The sequence below is a fragment of the Patiria miniata genome, unplaced genomic scaffold (genome assembly GCF_015706575.1).
Source record: "Patiria miniata isolate m_02_andy unplaced genomic scaffold, ASM1570657v1 HiC_scaffold_20, whole genome shotgun sequence".
Taxonomy (NCBI): domain Eukaryota; kingdom Metazoa; phylum Echinodermata; class Asteroidea; order Valvatida; family Asterinidae; genus Patiria; species Patiria miniata.
The window spans coordinates 18,914,591-18,936,805 of record NW_024037059.1 but is presented as its reverse complement, the minus strand read 5'-3'; the positions used below and the strand labels follow the sequence as shown (position 1 = coordinate 18,936,805).

The 22,215-nt window shown below is 41.6% G+C and overlaps 1 protein-coding gene across 1 annotated transcript; it reads right to left on the bottom strand.

The window, feature by feature from the left end:
• Positions 1-36: 36 nt before the first annotated feature.
• On the bottom strand, positions 37-22,016 carry LOC119727740 (UDP-N-acetylglucosamine--peptide N-acetylglucosaminyltransferase 110 kDa subunit-like). Its single transcript, XM_038199777.1, has 20 exons — positions 21,867-22,016; positions 16,828-16,978; positions 15,289-15,532; positions 14,576-14,644; positions 10,243-10,359; positions 9,974-10,053; positions 9,658-9,747; positions 9,128-9,475; positions 8,448-8,601; positions 7,937-8,038; positions 7,435-7,614; positions 6,941-7,093; positions 6,347-6,436; positions 5,725-5,850; positions 5,241-5,570; positions 4,328-4,492; positions 3,741-3,893; positions 3,036-3,288; positions 2,583-2,706; positions 37-1,619 (listed from the first exon to the last, which is right to left on the bottom strand). The coding sequence occupies exons 1-20, from the start codon at positions 21,907-21,909 to the stop codon at positions 1,430-1,432; spliced, it is 3,162 nt and encodes a 1,053-aa protein (XP_038055705.1). The 5' UTR covers positions 21,910-22,016; the 3' UTR covers positions 37-1,429.
• Between the last annotated feature and the right edge of the window lie 199 nt (positions 22,017-22,215).

The window sequence follows — 22,215 nt, the reverse complement described above, 5'->3', positions numbered from 1 at the left end:
GGGAACAGTGAACACGACCACACTTGACACAAGAACTTGTAATTATTTTGGATATGTCTCTTTTTATTCAGGATTATGCAACACTATCACAGGTGGGCTAAGGAGATTACAGAAATGGATTTCAACTTTTTTTTAAAGAGCTGAGCAAGTACTGATATGTTAAATACAAAAAAATGCCTAACGTGATAAATTAAATACAATTGAAAATCAAATTTTGACCTTTGATTGTAACCCACTCCCAACAACCCATTCCCAACAAAAAAACAATACTTTAATAGGATGGGATTGACCTATTTTGTGTAGTAACTTGCAGAAATATTAAAATAATTCAGTACATTGTAGAACTTAGAAGAGAAACAATAAACAGTTGTACTTGCCTCTAAAGTGTGCACCTAAATGAGTTGAGCAACACCCCAAGTGGAGTACATGCACAATTAAATAAGGAGAACCTGTAGTGATTTATATACCATCAAATGCACGAAAACAAAATCCCAGATCTTGTCACAAAATTAATATAGTTATTTTGCCGACAATATTCATCATATCCCTACCAATGCACCATCTGTTGTATACATCCATTCCAACTCCAGTATATATATATCTTATTTACATTTCAGTAAGACATGCGAGCCACCATGTTTTAAATGAATCTCCTGCGGCAAATATTACAATGCTTTACAATACTATCACCATCACAACTTCAAGTAACTTTTTTTCTTTTATAATCAAGGGGGGGGGGGGGGGGGTGGTTTAATTTCAAAAATAAAATGAAGGAAAAAAACCCGAAACCTACGTGACTCTTATGAAACATTCTGGACATACATTTATATACAAAATCATTTTTTCACATTACGAATTAACTCCCTAAAACCACTTTTTAACTTCCAACGATTTGGGATAAAACAAACAAATTTGGAAAGGCAAACGGTGGCTTTTTTATCTCGATTAAGCGTAGTATGAGTAAATGTGATCAAAACTAAATCTGGCTATTTACAGTGCGCTGATGTTAATTATTTTATACACGTGCATAACGTCCCATGCATCTTATGAAGCGAGTAGTGAGGAATCATTTTACTTGACAGTCATATCCGAGATATATTTGGATTTTCAATGACCACGCGGACATTACAGCATTGATGCTAGAAAGATAATGAACTTGCATTTAGTATTTCCAAATTACAGAACACAGTCTCGACAACTCTTTGGTTTAACTTGCTGTCGAGCCAAATTTCCAAGGGTAGGCACATCAAAGCGAAATTCAAACTGTCATGCAGTGTCTATTCTACAAAAGCAAAAACACGCTCCAAGAAAATTGCTTCTGGTTATTCAGTTAAAAAAGAAAGAAAAAGGAAACAGTCCTACAAAACAATTTACTGCTCGAAACACTGAAATCCAAACACATTGTCTGTTCTTTCTTGCAATTTTTTATTTACTGGCTTATTTCTACAATAGATGCGCCATTTTCTGGGGTCCAGTTGACATGGTCGGCCTTTTCGCCCTTCTCCTGCTTCTCCCACATCTGGAAGAAGAGGCGCTCCAGGCTCAGGGTGTAGGTCTTGACGTTGAACAGCGGGCTCTCGGTGCGGCCTTTCCATACTTTGAACTTCATCGTGTTTCGGCTGCAGAACGAGAGATACAAAAATAGTGGTCGCATTAAAATCTGGATTTTGTAACATTGAGCCATTTGTCTGACACAGGCTTAAGAATACAACTGGAACATCCCCCAATTTGCTCCATGGTCTCCGATTGTAACCGTATTCACTCGCTAGTGGTCTTCTTGGTTCATTAATAGCCAACCCATTCAACTGATCAGAGAGTTCCCATCCATTTTTTTTCTCTCAATTTGACAGCTCTGGAGTGTTTCTGTAAAGGCCCAGTGGTCATTGAACCCTTCAAAACTATACCCAATCAATGCATACAGCACCCCACTCGTCACTTTGTTGACATGTGACTGCGAGTTAAATGGGAGCTTCCTGTGAAATTGTATAACTGTTTTCCGGTTTGAACAATTTGGATAGCCAGATTTTGAAATCTCACATTTCTCCCTTAAACAATAAAAAAGGGGCACAGTATTCAGTGAAGCTTCTTTTTGTACTGATGACAGACTGTTTTAAACTAAAGTTGTCTTGTTGTGGTTGAAATTAATATTATCTTTAAAGTCAATTGAATTGCTATTTTGCCTGAAATGAAAAGCAGGTGGAATCGAAGAGACTCAAAAAGGTATAGAAAGCGTTATCCGAAAACAGATGAAATGTTTGCCTATAATGATTAGGCTGCACCCAAAAACTTGGCTGAAGTTGATATATTAACAGACATATCTTTGAGAAGTGGATTCAGCCTCTGCAATAGATGCATGTGCAATTGCTAGCCGTAACCAAGTAATTCTGACGCAGCCCTTCATTGTTTCCTAATTGTGCCTTAGTTACTTTTAGGACCCCCTTGCCGTTACTAATTTTACGGAAGTCAACCGTTGATTATGCGTCAGTTGTCAACCAAATTCGCTTCGCTTACACATGAAGGGGTCCTAAAAGTAACCAATGCCCTTAAATGTCTCTTAATTTGTGGCAGATTTCAATACTTACAAATCTGGGTCTGTCCCAAGCCTGCTGGCAATGTTCTCGTACTCTTGTCTGGAGGATGCGACCAGCTCAGGGCATCCCAGGCAGTGGAGTTGGGAGGCTGCAACGCGAGATGCTAGGGTTTCACCTGGGAGGAAACAGAGTGATGGGTCTGAGGTCAATGGTGAAGAAGTGAATGATAATTTCGAACAAAGTAGAAAAATCAGTCATAATCAAACTCAAGGACAATTGACCGTCTTCGGGAAACGTATTTTAATATTCATGCCACAAACAAAATAAAGAAAAAACTTGGAGAGGACCACATGTTATAAGACCATTGAGAGCGCAGAGTGTACTAAGTACTTTCCCTACAAAGGCAGCAGATTCTGAAATAGTCAGCAGGGAAAATATCCATTTAATGAGGTATTTAGAAGAGCATGGGCATACCAATTTAAAAAACAAGAAGTGTAGACTCACCAGGTAGGGTCACCATCGGGGTGCCAGCCCACAGCACATCCATGCCCGTGGTGTGGCCGTTGCACAGCGGCGTGTCCAGACACACGTCGGCAATCTGGCCGCGCCGGACGTGTTCCTCCTTGGAGGCGACGGGGGAGAAGATAAGGCGACCGGCCGGCATGCCTAGACGGGTGGCCGAGGCGGTCAGGTGGGGCTCGCCGGTGGCTGGGAAGCGCAGGAGCCAGAGGATGCTGTTGGGAACTTTCTTGATGATCTGCAAGGCAGATAGAGAAACATCTTTATATTTCTTGATGAATCCAAATAACCGCACAGTACTTGGGCAGTTTGGTGGGTGTACAGGGAGTACCAGGCAGGGCAGTTTCAGGTGGTACAGGGACTAATAACTCAACTTTTGTCTATTTACCAAAAAGAGTTCAATTGGATGGCTAATCGGTTGAGGTAAAACCAGTGGTTTCTACTGTATAATGGTTACATTTGGTTGAGATACGGAAAAGTGGTTTAAAGCCAAAAATGGGCAGTTTGGGCACTAAGGATGTACGGCATTAATAGCAACAGAACAAGGATTTGCTTTACATACCGTGGTTCATAACTGGATACTTACTAACTTTCAGAACATCTTTAGAATCCAAGACCACACTTCTAAAAGCACATTATTTCTGTGATTTCCAAATTATAACAAGTCTCAATAACAGAAAGTGTACTCACCGAGACCCACATCTGCAACGTGGCAGGGTCTATCTTGTACAGCTGGTTAAAGTTGCAGTAGACGATGGCATCGTCCGGAATGCTGTACATGGAGCGAGTGGTAATGATGGGAGTTGTTGGCACTTCCTCTCCAGTTGCTGCCTTGGGTTGCACCTTTAAAAAAGAAGAAGAAACTTTAACAGGATATCTCACAATTCAATGCATTTACAAGTCAAGTCGCAAGTAACACATGATGAACAATAACAAAGGAATGCTCTTGTCGCAGCTCATTTGAATAGCTTGTGAGTTGACTCACGACAGGATGACTTATGATCGACTTGTGATTGACTTGTGATGACTTGTGATGACTTGTGATGACTTGTGATGACTTGTGATTGACTTGTGATGACTTGTGATGACTTGTGATTGACTTGTGATGACTTGTGATTGACTTGTTGTAATTGACTTGTGGTTGACTTGTGATTGACTTGTGATGACTTGTGAGTGACTTGTGATTGACCTGTGATTGACTTGTGATGACTTGTGATTGACTTGTGATGACCTGTGATTGACCTGTGATTGACCTGTGATGTGATTGACCTCATTACCTGGTTGACGGCCAGTCCATGGGTGATGTTCATTCCGTTGATGGAGGCCTGGGCGTGTCCCTGAATCACCATGGTGTTCAGCGCCTGCGAGATGGAGTTATCCATAACGGCAAACTGGAGCGGGTTAGCGGAGTGAGCTAGCTTGTCGCCGTTTCCATTTTCAGTCTAAATGGGTGAAACAATATCACATTTAGGTACAGTTTGAAAGTTTTGCTGGATACAAGATGGAGATTTTTAAGTGATAAATGAATCTCTTCTGTCAAGAAAAGTTGGTTTTCAAAGAACCAGTGATAACAATGTGTTGACATGCCAATTCTTTCCACAAAGAATGCAGTGAAGGATTCAAAAGTTGATCAGTGAGGATTCCGGCTTTACTCGGAGGGCGCATTAGATGATAGTACAGGACACTCTTTTTCCTACCATGGGGTTACTTTTATCTTTCAACTTCTTGTCAGTTTCAGCTGCGTTTCAGGCGAATGGATATGAAGTGTTAAGTAACTGTGTCGCACAGAGAGTCACTGCACACAAAAACAGCACTGTGGAGAGCAGTTAAGAGTGACCCTATCTGCCTGCTTGCCCCGAGCTTGACCACACAAAAAGAACTGCGCGAGGATTTGAAGTGTTATCCATACCCTATAGAAAATTTGCCTGAGAGCAATTTGAAGTGTGGGTGCTAACTCAAAGGAAAAAAGGGGTCTTGTAAATCTTCAAGGGTTGCAGAAGACTAGGGGGTTAATATGGCAGCTATAGAATGAGCAAAGGGCGTTTTCATTATGGCAAATATTCAACAGCCTTAAGAGTTTCTGGTAGAGCAAAGGTCAAAACAACTGAATCATGAATGAGAAATGACAGCAAAATAACGTGTATGAAATCCCTTAATATGAAATTAATAAAAAATATCCAAGCTCCTTGCCTTTTTGGATGAAGCAGTCCCATTAGCGGCAGTGGTGGTTGGCTGCTTGGCGGGCACCACAGAGTTGACTTTCTCCATGAAACCCTTGACGTCTGTCGTGTTGATGATGCCCACGTTGTCTCGCTTGAGGCCGTCCTTGGACTCGACGATGATCTTGTCCAGGAGGTGGGGGAACATGTTCCAGTGGTCGCCGATGAAGAAGGTGTGGGGCATGTAGCCCAGCTTCTCAGAGTAGTGCTGGCCCAGGTCCATCGGGGAGGTCACCATGTCGGTGATCAGGTAGTCCATGAAGGATGCACCGCTGGTGCCTGGGTAGCCAAGCCACATGGCCTGTCAAGGAGAAAAAAAAGTCACTTCAAGTGAATTTACTTTGTTAAGCTCAAAAAGATGACCTTAGACCATCTGCCAGAAATCATTAGACTGCTGCAAGGACCTTTTGGCACTGAACCGACAAATTATAATTTGGACATCAGCAAGTGCCTACCTGGATCGGTGCAGGTCTCAGGGCAAACAGTTCATTTCGGGCACCCTTGGTGTAGCCGTTCATGTTGACCAGGATGTGAATGCCGTCTGCGTTGATGCGGTCCGCAGCCTTGCCATTGCATGCAATCTGCAAGACAAATAAATGGAAGTAAAAACAATTTAAAAGAAAGTTAATTGAAGACATATGGCTCTACTAATTTGACCAATTTGCAGAAACACTCCATTTGTATATTCCAATTTAATTAGGATTTTTCACACACTCTATGGACTTTAGAGTTCCTCCAAGTTGTCAGACTGATTCGGTGATAGATGAGTCTGCCTTATCGGTGATTTTAGATTTAACATTGGGTTTTGCCCAACGTATTTTTCTCTTTCTATAAACACTGTATACTCAGTGTTGTCACGAGTGATTGTGGGAAAAATTCACAAACGACGCGAACCCACAAACTCCTGCTTACTAGTGCGTAAGTCTTACCACTTGACCGCCGAGCCTGCCGGGGTTGGCTGGCTGGTTCGAATCTAATACAGCAGTGGGTTACTGCAACTTAACTATTTATAAGATCGGTTATCAACAGACAAAAAACTTGCAGCATTTTGCTAAACAGTTAATGATTTCAACCCACCTGGGACAGGTCCACAAATGTTCCAGCCTCCTTGTAGACTTTGGCTCGGAAGTTGGTGCCATCATCGGCACTCAGAGCATAGCAGAACACCTGTGCAATACAAAGCCAATACGGAAAAAGATTTTACTTTTTTTGTAATTTAATTGATCGATTCCACAGAACTTCTGCTCTCTGAAGCTAAAGGGGTACTAAGCACCATGTGAAATTATTCCGTCTGGCTTGCTGTCATTTCGAAGAAATCAAGAAATGCAGGCGATTTCCAACGCTCTGTCGATTGACTGATTTTTTTTGGGAACGAGTTCTATTGACAAAATTGTGTTTCGTGATCAAAAGATTGTGCATGCTTTTTCACAGTTTTCTTGAAAAGTGTAATATCCACGGAGCTGAAAATTCAACAGGTTACGTTTTTGAACATTCTTGTTTGGATTTTGAGTGGTGCTATTATCTGAAACGATTCAAAAGCAAAATGAAACGCAACTGATCCTATATGCCTTTACAACAAATACAGACACCTCATGTTTGACAATTGTTGTCATTCGTTTGATGATTGGTTCAAGAATGAGGAACCAAGATAAGAAAAGTGAAGTCACCCACCTCAACCTTGTCGCTGTGCTTGCCGGGGACGCTCTGCATGAGGTGAGATGTCGGGTGGTTGCCAAAGTCGGAGCTTACATAGCCAACTCTCAGCTTGCCGTTGGGAGACAGCTCCTTGGGGTACTGGTACGTGCCCTTGTGCAGCACGTTGATCTGAGAAAAAAAATATTCAAACAAAACAAACTGTATTAAAACTTGCCCGATACACCGTTAAACCACACTGAGTAAGCTGTTTATGCTGAAAAAAATGAAACTACAAAACAAACTTCAAAGTGGAGTAGACATGGTTTCAGCCAAAAAATATTTGCCAAAAAAAAAAAAAAAAATTTACAACCCGTTTCATAAATATCAGGCACAAAACAATGGATTAAGTGACAAGTTGTCCGAGACAGTCCATAAAGACTTTCTACACAGCATCCATCCATCTGCACAGAATATCTGCCCCCTAAGATGGCTGCTAAGGTTTATTAAGAGGAATACCATCGCACACTCACCTTCTCCAGACAGAGGTTCCCGTGTCGACTGGCGATGCCCTTGCGGAATTCCGGAGACAGCGGATACAGCATGCTGTGATGCGGGTGGACAGACGGTAGTCGATTCTTGTCCAGCTGGTCGGCGACGATGGTCACCAGTTGCTTCATGCGCTGCTCATAGTCCGACCAATCGCACACAATCTTGTGGGAGCAAGACAGAACATGGCTGTATTTACTATCAACTGAGGGGGGGGGGGGGATGGGAATTTGCGAAGCACAACAAATATTTGCTTAGCGAAAATAGCAGGCTATTTCTTGTAAATAGCTTTAGAATTGGCAAGGCAACTGAAAATATCAGTCCAGTAATAGTAACAATTTTTATTTGAAAGGACAGGATGTCAAATGCAATTCACATGAAATATTCTATAGTTTGTGAAAACAATCTGGGAAAAAAACAATCTAGGACAAGTCCTGTCACGTTGAGCAGACATTGAGTTTTCTTGTGCCATGAGAGTGCGTTTACCTGTAGGCAGTGGGCTAGGTTGCAGTAGGCATCGGGAAAGTCTGGTTTCAACTTCAGTGCCGTTCTGTATGATGCAATAGCCTCAGGAATGGAGCCAGAATCCTGATAAGAAAAAAATATACAATCAAACACATTAGATCTACTTCAAATAAAATACAACCCCATTAAAGCCCACAAGATTTTCTCTTCTCACCCTGCTTAACTAACAGGTTCCAAAATCAGCAAAGTGTAGTCTACTGAACCCAACAACATATTTCCACGGCCAGAATAATAGGTCTTGGTCACGAAGGGATCAACACGGCCAAATAGAAATAGCCTACTGTTGCATTAGGTTCTACTTAAGCACAGGGAGAAATAAGGTTTACCAACTGATCCAATCTAAAGTTCATGGCTTCTTCACATTTCCAATATAAAAGGCAAAGTATTCTACAATTCGCTGGACATGTGTAGCTGAAGATGTAAGTGGCTAAGTGAATTCTGCTAACACTGAAGACGGAGGATCCGAACTCACCTTGTGAATGGAAGCCAGGTTGCTGTGCGCATCGGCAAAGGCTGGGTTGATCTGGATGGCCCTGGTGTAGCACTGCAATGCTCCCTGGATATCCTGCATCTCCTTCAGTGTGTTGCCCATGTTGGAGTAGGCGTCGGCAAAGGTTGGTGCAATTCTGCGCATCAAAAATATGGAACATTATCAATCAATCTTCTCAATCCTCCTATTATACTCTATATGGTTTCTTGTAAAAGGGGAGACTTTGAATTATCAGGTGGTAATTTAAGGTTTATCATAAGATTTTACAAGTTTTTTATTGGGTTTTACAGGGTACCTCAGGGTTCGACCCTGGGTTTACCTCTTGATTAACTGGATTTAAATTAGGTACCTAACGAAACTTTTGTAAATGTGAAATTAACTCCTGTGCTGAGTGAAATGATCAACCGTAAACATGAGAAGCGTGGTTCTTGGAAGGCAGTTTTTTGAAGAATCTGCAATAGATACCTCTATTGTCCTTAAGGATTCGAGTCTGTTGAATTAAGGCATTCTTATGATGAGAGTCGGAGCACACTGACTGCAAAATCCAGATATCTCGTTTCTTCTCCAAGGCACTCTTCTAGCTTTTAAAGATGTAACTTCACATTGGGCATCTGCACATTTTTTTCAAGGCTTGTTTTAAATAATTGAAGAATGTATTTTACCTAATGGCCTCTTTGTAGTGCACCAGAGCCTCCTGAAGCTTGCCCTGCTGCTGCAAGACGCTGGCCAGGTTGGAATGGGCGGCGGCAAACTCCGGGTACACCTCCAACGCCTTGCAGTACAGCTTGATGGACTCCTCGGTCAGGGCCTGCTCCCGCTTGATGTTGGCCAGGTTGTTGAGGGAGTCGGCGTGGGTCGGGCAGAGCTGCAGCGCCGTGTTGTAGCACTCCTCGGCCTCCGAGACTTTGCTTTGCTCCTTGAGGGCGTTGGCCAGGTTGCAGTAGGCATCGGGGAAGTGGGGCTGGAGCTCGATGGCCCGCCGGTAGGTGTCGATGGCAAGATCTATCAATCTGCGGGTAGGAATCGATAAACAAGTTCACAATCGCACCACAGGAATCTTGCAGACACTCAAGTACGATGCTTTCTGCGTAAAAGAAATTTGTCAACATTCCTTCCTTTGATCCATCCCACTCTTCAAAACAACAATAACAATTTTTTTTTTTTTTTTAACTCAGCAAATCTCGGAGCTCACCCCTGCTCATAGTAGACACAGGCAAGGTTTCCGTGAACCACAGCATGGTTTGGACTTAACTGCAGCGCTCGTAGATATGCACCAACAGCTCTGGAAAAAGGGGAATGTGTAGACATCCATGGTTAAATTTATACAAAAATTGTTAATTATGGTAAAACTGGATAATATGCAAAAAAAAAATATATATGCATTTATGTATTATATAATTCTCTATGAACTGTCTCTTTTCTTGTTTAAATTTGAAGACAAATTGCAAGCCATCCTTTCACCAGTGCAAAGCGTTTCGGTTATTTGTTTTATCTATTTCAAACTTTACCTGTCAAAGATGCGAGCTTCTTTGAGGACATTCCCAAGATTGATGTATGCATCAAGGAAGTTAGGATCTAGTGTCACAGCCTATGGAGAAATTTCAGAGAATATTTAATAGACTAATAGTGTAAGGATATTTCAGATATTTTGTAAAATGTTCACGTTTTCAACATTTGGAATATTCTCTTTGTAATTTGATTGCTCATTCTTTTGAAAATTGAGCAGAAAGAAGTGGTAACGATTTCGGTGTCTAAAAAAGGAGAAAAATGTTCTTGCCTTCTCAAAATGATGTATTGCCAGCCATATCTCTCCTTGAGCATTGAATACACAGCCAAGGTTGCTCCAGGCCACGGCAAAGTTGGGCTGTGTCTCTATAGCCTTCAGATAGCAAGCCTGTTGATGGAGGCCGGCCAAGCCAAGTTGGTGGGAGGGGTAAGGGATGGTGGAAGGATGGTAGGGGGAGGTGATGACGTGGAACAATGTCCGCAATGAAGGCGGCAAAAAGGTAGAGATGTAAAAGAGAAAAAATGGGGAAGGGAGGGGAACAGAAAAGCATCAATTAGTATCTAGCATGACGGCAGACGGCTTATCAGCAAACTAAGAGAATAACTGCGTTTACACAATATTGAGAGGAAAACAGGCTGGCATTTTGAAAATCAATGATTGATTTGATTAGTACAACCAAAAACAAAAGGTGGTATTGACTGTTTTTAAGCCTGTTTTCCGTCTTTCAATTGTGTAAAAGACAAGAGCAGTGATTCGCCTTAAGAACTGTGAAGCTTGCCCAGCACTTACAGGCCCATGGTCTGTGTGGCTGCGCTGCGCTCGCTGCACCTCTATCCTCATGACTTCCAACAGATTGGGCAACGACCGTTTACCCTTTTCACAAATGGGTACATTACTATAAAAAAAAATAACGTGCTATCTTCCTGAAAGTAACTTGTACACAATTTAGAATGTGGTCAATCAGTTTTGAGTACAGTTGCTAAGAGTCGTTGCACAACACTGAATGAAGCAAATGAGTTTAGAGGAATGTTGCGCGCTGCTGCTGCTGCTGCATGCGCATTGCCCAGCCCCGCTATCACTGATGCATCTTTGACTCAAATCATGAACTCTAAATTCTCTGTGGCTCTCAAGTTTCTTAAGATCATTGAAAAATTCACAAGCAAATTTCCATTAACAAATTCTCAGGTCATTTACCACAAATATTATGATATGACTTAAAAGAGTACACAGAAGTAATGGAGCCCTTGTTCCGAAATCAAAGATACACCAGTGGCTGCAAACCTACGCTGCTAGCTGTGTGTGAAACACGTATCCATTCAGGAATAAGACAATGGGGCAAAAGAAAATGGTTTGCCGCTAAGTTTCAAATCAAACTGGCCTTTTGGTCGAGTATGGTCATTAGTATTAACAAAACAATTAACGAGGTAATGACGTATTAGTTCCGTAATGCTGCATGGTTGCAGTGTAAACCTGTTCCTGAAAATGATATGTATCGTCACACACTTCGCACGCTGCTGGCAGGCTGGCTGCTGCGACGCTGTTGCTGCTGCTGCTGCTGCGGCTGATTGCTGAACACATGCACAGCAAGCTTTAATAACTACAGTACATAGTCAGCTATCCTCTTAGTTTACTACAGTTCAATGTATGGCATGAATATCAGTATAAAAAAAATATTATCTTTGGTAACATCTCTGGAGTTCTTTGTCTTCATTTTCTGTTTTCTCTTTTTTTTTTATGAACAAAGCCTTCTCTCATTCAAGTAATTTTTCTTTTTTATAATCAAAAATGTTTTAAATCAAGTTTGTTTTAAAGTTATGTGTTCTTCAAACTTATATTTTTCAACTTCTTCAAACTTATTTTTTTTCAACACAATTTTTGTATCACTTTTTTTCCTCAGATTTTTTTTTATGATTTTTTTTTTTTCATCTTCTTCAAAACTTATATATTTCAACACAAATTTTGTTTCATTTTTTTTTCTCAGGGTTTTTTTTGCACTTTTTTTTTTTTTTTTTTTCGGGCAAAAATGTGTCACTTCACTGAAGGAAGTGATGGCTTGTTCGGCTTTTGCTGCTGCAATCAGTTTCTTTTCACTGATACAAACCAAGGGCGAACATGGGTATTTACTCTCGGCGGCGTCGTAGCGGGCAAAGTGCCAAGGACAGTAATATACAAGGAGTGTCCTCAAGATCAAACCCACCCACGGGGTGCTCAGCAGGGTCTCGACTCCGTCTGCAGATTAAAACTGATGGTTGCGACAATGAAGCATCAACGGGAAAAGGCCTTTATAAAAATGCATCAAGCACAAGAAAGATTGAAAAACAAAAGAAGAGCTCATTAGTGGTAACTGTGGTGGGAAAAATTGTATTACTTCCTGCAAAAGAGAAATTTATGTTCTTCAATATACAGCATCCCCGTTCCCAAACATGTCAATGTTCACTGATGATAAACCGCGCGTACTTCAGGTTTTAGGTTTTTTGGTTTGCAAGGTTTGTTGTTCAGCCTCGCGGGTCGGGACGCAAGCGACAGTGGTGGTACTCAAACCCATGTTAACAACAGACAGATTTTCAGTAAATATAGGATCTTAAAAAATATAAAAAGAAAACGAAAATTGGCAAAACTGCGAGTGTCCACACGTGACTTTCTCAGCAGGAATGAACCTGATAATGACACAGGCAATATGACTTTGCTAACTTGTTTTAAGTTTTTGGTAAACACTTAGGAATTCAATCATCCTACTGTTGCCGCATGGCCGTGAGTAGCACCAGTTTTGCGCGTGCAGGGGCAGCCGCATGCAAAGCGCCACACCAACGTTTCCCACCTGTCTCACTGTACGTTGAGCACGGATTGGTTTAATTTCCCTATAAAACTTTTCCCCTTTTCATAACACGCATTTTAAGAACGCGTTTAACTCTTTCAGTTCTGAATTTGGTGAGGAACAGTTGGTGTGGCTCCTTTAATTATTGCAGGTATCTTGAATTCAGCCTGTCGAACCTGCAAACAACTCTGGAATGAAAGGGGGAAAAAAAGCTGGCTTTATTGGAACGCGCCGCAGGCCAAGGTTCATTTCAAGCATGTGCTTACTTAAAACAGCTTTTGACATCACAAATGTGACAAACATTCTTCACAGTAATTTAGAAACTTCCTTTGGAAAAATTTTATAAAAATCTGCAAAATTTCTTTTGCTGAAGGTTTGGGAAAAATACCTCAAAAAATTGTCGACGCCGTTTTAGAGAGCACAATGATGTTTTGAAATTTCCCTTAGCAGTGCCCATTTTTTTATCAGGTGATGCTCCCTTCGCAATGGTACACATTGTGAATCTTGCTGATCTCTTGAAGTTAGCAGTGGCTTTGTGTACCATTGCGTGGGACTGGGAGTGCAGTACAGCGACTGGCACACTCCGAATCGCCTTGCATTCCAAGCACAGGGAACAGCTTGTATTCATGTCCGTTTGCGCACATGAATACAATTTGTCCCCGCGCTCATCCGTTTCCAACGAGCAATACTAGTGCTTTGGAAACAGAAGGTAGACAACGCTAGCGTCTGCTGCAGCACGGCGGCAGCTAGCATCTGCTGACAGGGCACTCAAAGCAACGCTTGCTTGGTTTTGGCACAAAAAATCGCAAAATACGCACTGCGACGTTGCTCGAAGCATGAACCACAAAACTTGCAATTCGAGCAGACATTATTGCCTGTGGAAGTGAAAAGCCGGAAACGTTTTACTGAAATAGTAACTCATTGAATGGGATAACATAACCCCATAAGAAAACCTTGCAGAACATAAACACACACTAGACACACAGCGAGTATAACTACACTATAATTGCTAAACGAGTTTTGCTAACGAAGCAAGGGAAAGTTGCACACAAAACCATAACAATGTAACAGACCGAACGTACTGAACAGTCGACAAGGAACACTACCATAAATCTAAACTTGCCTTACTACTGGCATTTTTTTTCTATCTAAAAGGTCCAGAGATTCTGATTTTTCAAATTTCTCTGAATAGAAACAAACAACACATCTCACTAGCCTACAGTGACTAGTTTTGTGCATGCCAACATTTTTTTTTCTAAATTACTTAGTCATGCATAGAAGCTGCACCATATACAAGATTATAAAACAACCTAAGCACCAACATTTAAGGACTTCCTAACAAAAAACAACTTACAATATTCCAAGGATGATTTGAAAAGATGTATTGTATAAACTAGGAATAATAATAAGTTCACGTCTCCAAAATAATAATAATAATGATATGATTTTTGCTCAGACTGTATTAATTGGAATATTATTGTAAATGTAGTGTTCATAATTTATTACCACGACTGGATCACTGTCTTTTTGCAAACTAAACACTAAAACTAAAACACAGAAAAGACCATCACAACTTACGGAAGTTTACGGTAAGATAGTACTAAAGGACCCTACTCACATGTAACAGACAAAAACACAACAGAACACAAACTTAAAAAAAAAAAAAAAATTAAAGAAAAGAAAAAAATTTGGTTCTGCAGAAGTTTCCTTATGGAGTCATTCACTACCTTCATGGTTCGTGAATTTCACTCGGATAAATCCCCACTGGCAAGGCAGCCCTTGTTTTACCTTGGCTTCATCTAGGCGATGCAGAGCCTTTAAAAGGTTGCCCAGGTCACTCCGAACACAGTAGAGGTCCTGAAAGGGGATAGAAAAACAGAAAATCTGTTCACAATTCTCGCTATTTGTGCGTGGATAAATTTCTCGTTTTGTGGGGGAATACCATTGGACTCTACGATGGCCCTGGATATAATGTCATATGAGTAATTGATTGATACTGAGTTTTAGAAGAAGTGAAGTTATCGCTTTAAAAGTTACACAGTTGTCATTAATTTATCTCTAACATGTAAGAACATTTTTTCCAATCTTTCAAAACTATCAACTCACTCACTTTCGGCATTACAAAGATCCGAACATGAATTTGCTCTTTTCACGCTCCGCCATTGGGCACGCAGAGCCTCGATCTGGCAACTTTACACAATAAAAATAGCCGGTTCAGTGATCTGAACCCCGACACGGGAATCACTGAACCGGCTATAGTCATTGTGTAAAGTTGCCAGATCGAAGCTGTGCATGCCCATGGCGGAAGTGTGAAAAGAGCAAATCAAGGCCAAAGTAGCCGACTTGAACAAGGACACTGTAATTCCTTCTCGGATTAGACATTTATCACAATATTTTCCCACATAATTTTAGTCAAGACACTGGGATCGGGTGAAGTAGGTAAACATCTGTACCAGAACCCCTCCTAAGGCCGTCGGCTTGGAATTTATTGTCAAACTTACAGGGTTGTACTGTAACGCCTGTATGTATGCCGTCACAGCCCCTTCCATGTCTCCGGCCGCCACCAGCGCTGCTGCCAGGTTGATGTAGCCGTCGATGAAGTCCGGTTTTAGCCTGACGGCGTGCCGGTAGTTCTCCAGTGCCTCGGGGAGCTGGCCCCGCTCCTTGAACACGTTGCCCAGGTTGGAGTAAGCCTCGGCTAACATTGGGTTCTGCTTGATGGCTAGTGTACTGAAGTGCGCCGACCTGTAAGTGGTGGGTTAACAAAAAAATAGAACCACTTTGATTACAGCACACCAGTCAGCAATGCCGCGGAAAGAATGTTGCAACTTGACGCCACTTTTTGCTTCATATATAATCTCAATGAAGGTCAGTCATTGCAAAAATGATGATAAGACATGAATCTGGGATTGAGAACATTTCCAATTTTGTTAGGAAATACTTGGAAAAATTTTCTTGACTCTCCATAGACTTTGTACACATCCGCTGAAGTGGTGTCAGGTTGCAACATTTTTTTCCAATGCCACAGTTACAATAAACTGGTGAGTACACCGATATCACATTTTTTTCAGGAATAGCTATAGTGTCCCACTACTCATATCCTTGACCACTCATTGAAGGTCAGTCATTGCAAAAATGATGATAAGACATGAATCTGGGATTGAGAACATTTCCAATTTTGTTAGGAAATACTTCATTTCTTGACTCTCCATAGACTTTGTACACATCCACTGAAGTGGCGTCAGGTTGCAACATTTTTTCCAATGCTGCAGTTACAATAAACTGGTGAGTACACTGATATCACATTTTTTTCAGGAATAGCTATAATGTCCCACTACTCATATCCTTGACCACTTTGCGACTTTCTATCAAACTTTGCCGTGTCTAATAATCTGACAGAATCAAATAGCTGGACAGGAATGCTGTCGAAAACAACCAATTTCGCAGCTCAGACAAGACTCTTTTGGAAACTGTGAAGAATCAGCAAAACTGCTTAAAACTAACTTGTTTGATTTTGTTGAAGTAAGCAGGATTAGGGTGACGTGTACACCAATCTCATTTGAATATTTGCCAGATACCCTTCCAAAATCAACAGAATCCGACCAACTTTGACGTGTGATGCCTGTTATAACCCTAACCCTGCCAGAGGCAACACAGTGCATCAGGTGGAAAAGTCTGTTGCACTTTGATGCATTCAGCTACCAACACCAGTGCATGAATAGCCACTTCTGAGATAACGAGAGCTAGTCCCATTGAACAATGCCACAGTTGAATCCTGCTGCATTCGGGGACCACAGACTCTGGGGCAGTTTGGCCTTGAGATTTTTGGCCTGATGGATCTTGCTGCACTAGGCAGACTTGTCACTTAGACAAATGTTGCATGTTGCTGCGTTTGGAACGGTTTCTAGCCAAAATACCCTGGAAGGTTAGGGATAAAGACTCCGAGATCTAAAACAAAACGTTTCTTTTTTTGTTCACTTCTCGTGTCTAATTCAAACAGACAATACACGCAGCATAGGTTAGGCTGAAAGAAGACTCACCTATCAAGTTTCCGACATTGAAAGTGTATTGAGCTTAGCAACAGTAGCACCCCAGTGTTGTCTGGCTCCTGCGCCCATAGCTGCATGCAATGTCTCTCTGCGTTGTCATAATCACCAGCTTGGTACTCACGGTGTGCTAATTCAGCAAGACCTGCCAAGAAAAATAAGTCAACACTTAGGCCTTATTATGATCGTAACTTTCATCCAGTTCTTTTCAAAAAATCTGCCAAGTAAAAAACATCAAGTTGGCAAAATGCGTTATGACATAGGACCTGTAGGTACCTAACATTATTAACCCTAACCGCCCTGAATCCTCCAAAATCCTTTTTGCAAATTGGAGGAATTTGCAGGATTGAGGTTACATGGCAAAAGTGCGTTGCTGATTTCGGAGTACGCACTGTATCAAGGTCTTGGGCCGGACCTTGTGTTGTTTATGCTCAGCCGTGCATAAATTTAGTCCTTGATTATACTTGTCACTGCCTCTGCCTCAGCCTATTGACAGTCATAGCCGGAGGATTTTGCAGGATTCAGGCAGTGGTCACCCCTCCATGGACCATATTCAAGAAACAATGGAGGAATTTGCAGGATTGAGGCTATATGCTATTTTTCCATGAGGCCAATTGGAGGATTTTGCAGGATTGAGGCTACATCCTAGCAAAAAGGCCTAGGGAGTTAGGGTTAATATTATATTGACAGTTCTGTACATGATTAACACTAACTAACAGGGGAAAGAATGTTGCAACCTGACGCTACTTCAGCGGTTGTGTACAAAGTCTATGGAGAGTCAAGAATTTTTTTAAAAGTATTTCCTAACAAAATTGGAAATGTTTCTCAGTCAAAGATTCATGTCTTATCATCACTTTTACAATGACTGACCTTCATTGAGATGATGTATGACCAAAAAAAACAGCGTCAGGTTGCAACATTCTTTCCCTAAAAACAGGGTGCGACTTTAGCGGCATAGGTATTTAGCCCGCTAGCCATGCTAGTCAAAACGGCGGCGGGCTAGTTAAACTATTCCTTCAGTAGCCCTGCTGGTGAGTCAACAATTAGCCTATTGGGCTACGGCAAAAGACAAGAGGACAGGAAGAAATTATTAATTTCTTTAATTAATGATTTAATTATTAAATCATTAAATTCAGAAAGCAAACATGTAGGTTGTGTCTATTTTGGAAAGATTGACATATCTGGCCATCACTAAATGTTCCCTTCACTTCAGTGGCCTATCAACCATCAGAAAGTGATATGCCCTAAAATGTCAAATTTAGCAGAGAAAATATTGAAGTATTTACCGAGAAAACACTTATAAGTTTTCAGACCATTCCCTAGCCCAGGTTTGGCGACGTTTTCATTGCATTAAGACTGACGTCCAGGGTATAAATTGTACCACCAACACCATAGCGAAAAAAATAACTCATTTCCCCCCCATATTTTTACCTGACGGAGGTAGCTGAAATTTCGCTTACATATTCCTTGTGTCCAGAATTGTGCCTGCGCTAGCGTTGAAAACATTTTCAGTACGAACTCCCCGCGTGAAGACGTACATGACGTACACGCACGTGCCGCGCCGTTTGCTGCCACTTGTTGCCGTGACAGCAGCGTGCTACGTGTGCATGCATGCGCGCGTAATCTTCACAAGGGGAGTTCGTACGGAAAATGTTTTCAACGCAAGCGTGGAATCGCTGTTTATTTTTGGTAAACACGCTGCCCGTGGGCATATTTGCCTTTTCTTAACCCAGCGCAGGCACAATTCTGGACACAAGGAATATGTAAATTGTAATTTGTATGTAAGCGAAATTTCAGCTTCCTCCGTCTGGTAAAAATATGGAAAAAATGTGTTATAATTTTTTTCGCTATGGCAGGAGAGATTCATACTGTGACAAAAATCAGCTTTTCCTTTAAATAATCTTTCCGTACTAGAGAATAGTCTGGTTTCCTTAACATGAATCTCGGACTACAGAATGGAGATGAAACTTGTTGATTTTAGGCCATTTTCAGCCCTCAAATCCAACTTTATTCACCTACTAGACTTACCAAATATTCGTAGTATTTATAGAATAATTCCACAATGATGTGAAGAAGCCATTAACTTTGCGTTACACTGTTGTTTCTTCCAGGTACTTACATGTATGCAAGTTTTATAACGTTCAAGTCATTTGACGTATGTGCACAGTGTTATTGAATGCACCCATTGTTTGTGTGTTATTGACTTTTGTACACAGGTTAATGATGTACTTAACTAATGCAGAGATTTCATCATCAGGGTTGGTGACTCGTTTTGCATACGCGATACGCGCTACGCGCACTTTTAGCCTATTGGAACGCGCGCGCTCACTGCGACCCAGATTCAGCCCTGCCAAAAGTGCATAAAAGGCGAGCTGGAACAGCAATCGAGCGCTCTGTTCGCTCCAGAACAAGCCCTGTGGGAAGAACCAAGCGGATGTCAGGATTCGGAAGAAGAAGAAGGAACAAGCAAGAGGGAACAAGCAAGAAGATGAAGAAACAAGAGGAATTGAAGAAGTAGCCTGAGGAAGAAGATAAGAAGAGACGAAGCACGAAGAAGAATAATACCGATGTCCACCCGGAAAAGGAAGCAACGTACAACGGCCAACGACAGCCCATGCATATACGCCATGTACTGTGTGTACATATCCGGATCCGCGCACAAAACATGCTTAATTAGACTTGCTATCAGTCCAATTGCGCACTGTGTTTAAGCGGCAGCAATTAGAATGTGCGTATGCAAACTAAAGTGACCCAATCTGATGAAGTGTTTAATTATTATTATTTGATGGTGATTGATTAAAACAAACAAGAAGTTTGATTGTGAATTATAGCCACTTGTCTCTGCTGCCTGACTGATTTATGTCAGTTATTGTCTTTTTAAGTAATCTGCCTCAGAATAAAGGTTTAGGGCAAGACTTTAGGCCAGACTCTTAGGCAAGACTTTAGGGTCAGACTTTATAGGGAAAGACTTAAGAGCCAGACTTTAGGCCTATAGGACAGACTCAAATTATATTGCCTCCTCCACCCCAGTCTTCCCTTTTCTATTGCGTTTGCGCGCCAAGTTATAGTCCAACCCCTCCCCTTACCCTTCCCCTATCCATAAAGTCATCGAGGCCTTGAAGAAAGCTACGCTACCAGACGAACTCCACTTGGGTCAGGTTGACGTCCTGAGATTGTGACGGCGCCCTCAACGCTGGTCCCGGTCAAGCACTAGCTCAGCCATACATCACCGATTTCTCCTGGTTGTTAATCCCGGCGGGTTTTTAGGAATTCGTTGTACCCCTGGGTATATCGAGCCCCGGATTCCCGTTACAATACCTTGGACGCCATTACTTATTCACAACTTAGTACAGTCGTTTTCCTAGTTCCGGATTTTTCCTAGTTCCGGATCGCTTCAAATAAAAACCTACCTCTTTTGGACTAGTCTCCAATAAAAAAAATTCTGACGAAGTGCATTGTGAAAAGGAAAATGTAAGCTTCCTGATACACACAGGTCTTTTCGATAAAACTTTGAGAAAAGGAATTTTGGCCAGATTTCCGACTCGCACTTTGACATGTTTGGACCGTTTGTAGAAAATCATGGGAGCTGCGAATCGACGATAAATTTTCTCCTCGGTATTTCTCTCGTACCGTGTGGTTTCGAATATTTTTTTCATTCACTACAGTCGTATAAACTCTTCCATCGAATGTGTGTTCAATCAAAATAATTTGTAGCGTCTCTAATATTTGAAAATTCGCCAACGAATGACGGTATGCTTTTGCCTAGTTCCGGATCGCGCGTGCACTTACGACCCAACTACACGCGCGTTAATCGATTTTGTGTGACGTATTCTGTGCCGTGTGCAAGGTTTTCGGTCCGTGCGTGAGTTCGTGCTGTTGCGCTGCAGACAAAAGTTTCACAATTATTTACGTTAATTCTCTTTTGAAAATTTGCTGGAATATCCCTTGAATGAACTTTTTTGGAAAATTTAATAATACTTCATCAGAAAATGTGCTTGATTTGGGGTGGTTCTGGCTGAAAAATTGATTTTTTTCGCGTGATTTTTTTTTTCGCACGAATCAGTTTTTGATCGATTCGGAACTGATTGAACCGATCCGGAACTAGGAAAAGCGGCATCGGTACTTTTGACGTCGTAAAGTCACAGTAAAAAGAGCTTAAATTTGGGAAATTATTTTGTAGTCTCTCCATCACTCAAGGTAAACTTTTAAACCAGTGTCACTTGAATTCGTGGAGAAGTTGAGCCGAAAGCAGCCTGAATGATGTTTGCTATCCGGAACTAGGAAAACGACTGTAATAGTACACAACTTAGTCCAACCTGGGCTAGTATTAAACCATTCCCATACTTTTGTGCACAGGTATGACAGGGTGTCAAGTGATGGCCAGATAATTATGGGAATCTCTTAGCTGGAGTTACCCAGCCCTGAATTTTATCATTGGGTTGTCATGTAAAGGCAAGTTTGGGGTGAGTTGCAGTTGCAATTAGTGTGTAACGGGGACAAAATTGAACATTTTCCAATTTCGCAATTTTTTTTGGGACCTGCTTACGCTGCTCGGTTACGTGAAAAATTAGCTCCAGCCCTACATGACAACCCAATGATAAAATTCAGGGCTGGGTAACTCCAGCTAGAAGGAATCTCTCTTCTAAATCATCGGGAAAAAAACCCATAAAATAACACTGCAATTGCAAATAGGCCTACAACTTATTATACAGAAGGTAGCCTACACAATGTATGTAAAATCTAACATAAGTAACAAGTAACAACAATTTTTAAACGAAATCTGCAACAAGCTGAAATGTGGCCCAATTTTTTTTGAAAGCGGCGCAGCATCGGCCTCGCGCTCAGGCCCCTCGCATCAGCTGCGACATGGCGGCCGGACGTATGTACATATACATGCAGAACGCGAACGGAGCAGAACAGACGGGCATCACAGATTATACGCCGCAGACCGTTGCCGGAAAAGTTACTCTTTAGCAACTTCTCAAGACATATAGCAACCAACACTGACACAAAATATAAACACATATCCATACCTGTTCCAGTGGAAGAAGTTGGTTCACCCATTTTGTCAAACATTTAAGATTTTGATGTGATCTTCTTTGTCAACCGCAGCCGATATCTGAACGAGAAAAGGTTGCGAAAAATAAAATGGCGACGACAATGAAATCCGTGACGTATTTCAGCCTAATATGCATTAATGAGCACGCGCTCGCGGATGTGATCGTGGCGGGCCAAATCACCGCATACTTCCTATCCTCTATTCAAGCAAAGTATTCTCAGTGAGGCCACGTGGACCCATTGTAATACACGTAGTTACAGGCGAGGACAAACGGTGAAGCCTTGAATAAAGACTACGCTTTCTAAAATTTGTTACATTTTCGT

Coding starts and splice junctions, on each gene's coding strand:
- LOC119727740 (XM_038199777.1), bottom strand. CDS start 21,909: ATGTTTGACAAAATGGGTGAACCAACTTCTTCCACTGGAACAG. Junction 9,476..9,657: donor TGTGTCTACTATGAGCAGGG/GTGAGCTCCGAG, acceptor TCCTACCCGCAG/ATTGATAGATCTTGCCATCG. Junction 1,620..2,582: donor CTTGGGACAGACCCAGATTT/GTAAGTATTGAA, acceptor CTCGTTCTGCAG/CCGAAACACGATGAAGTTCA.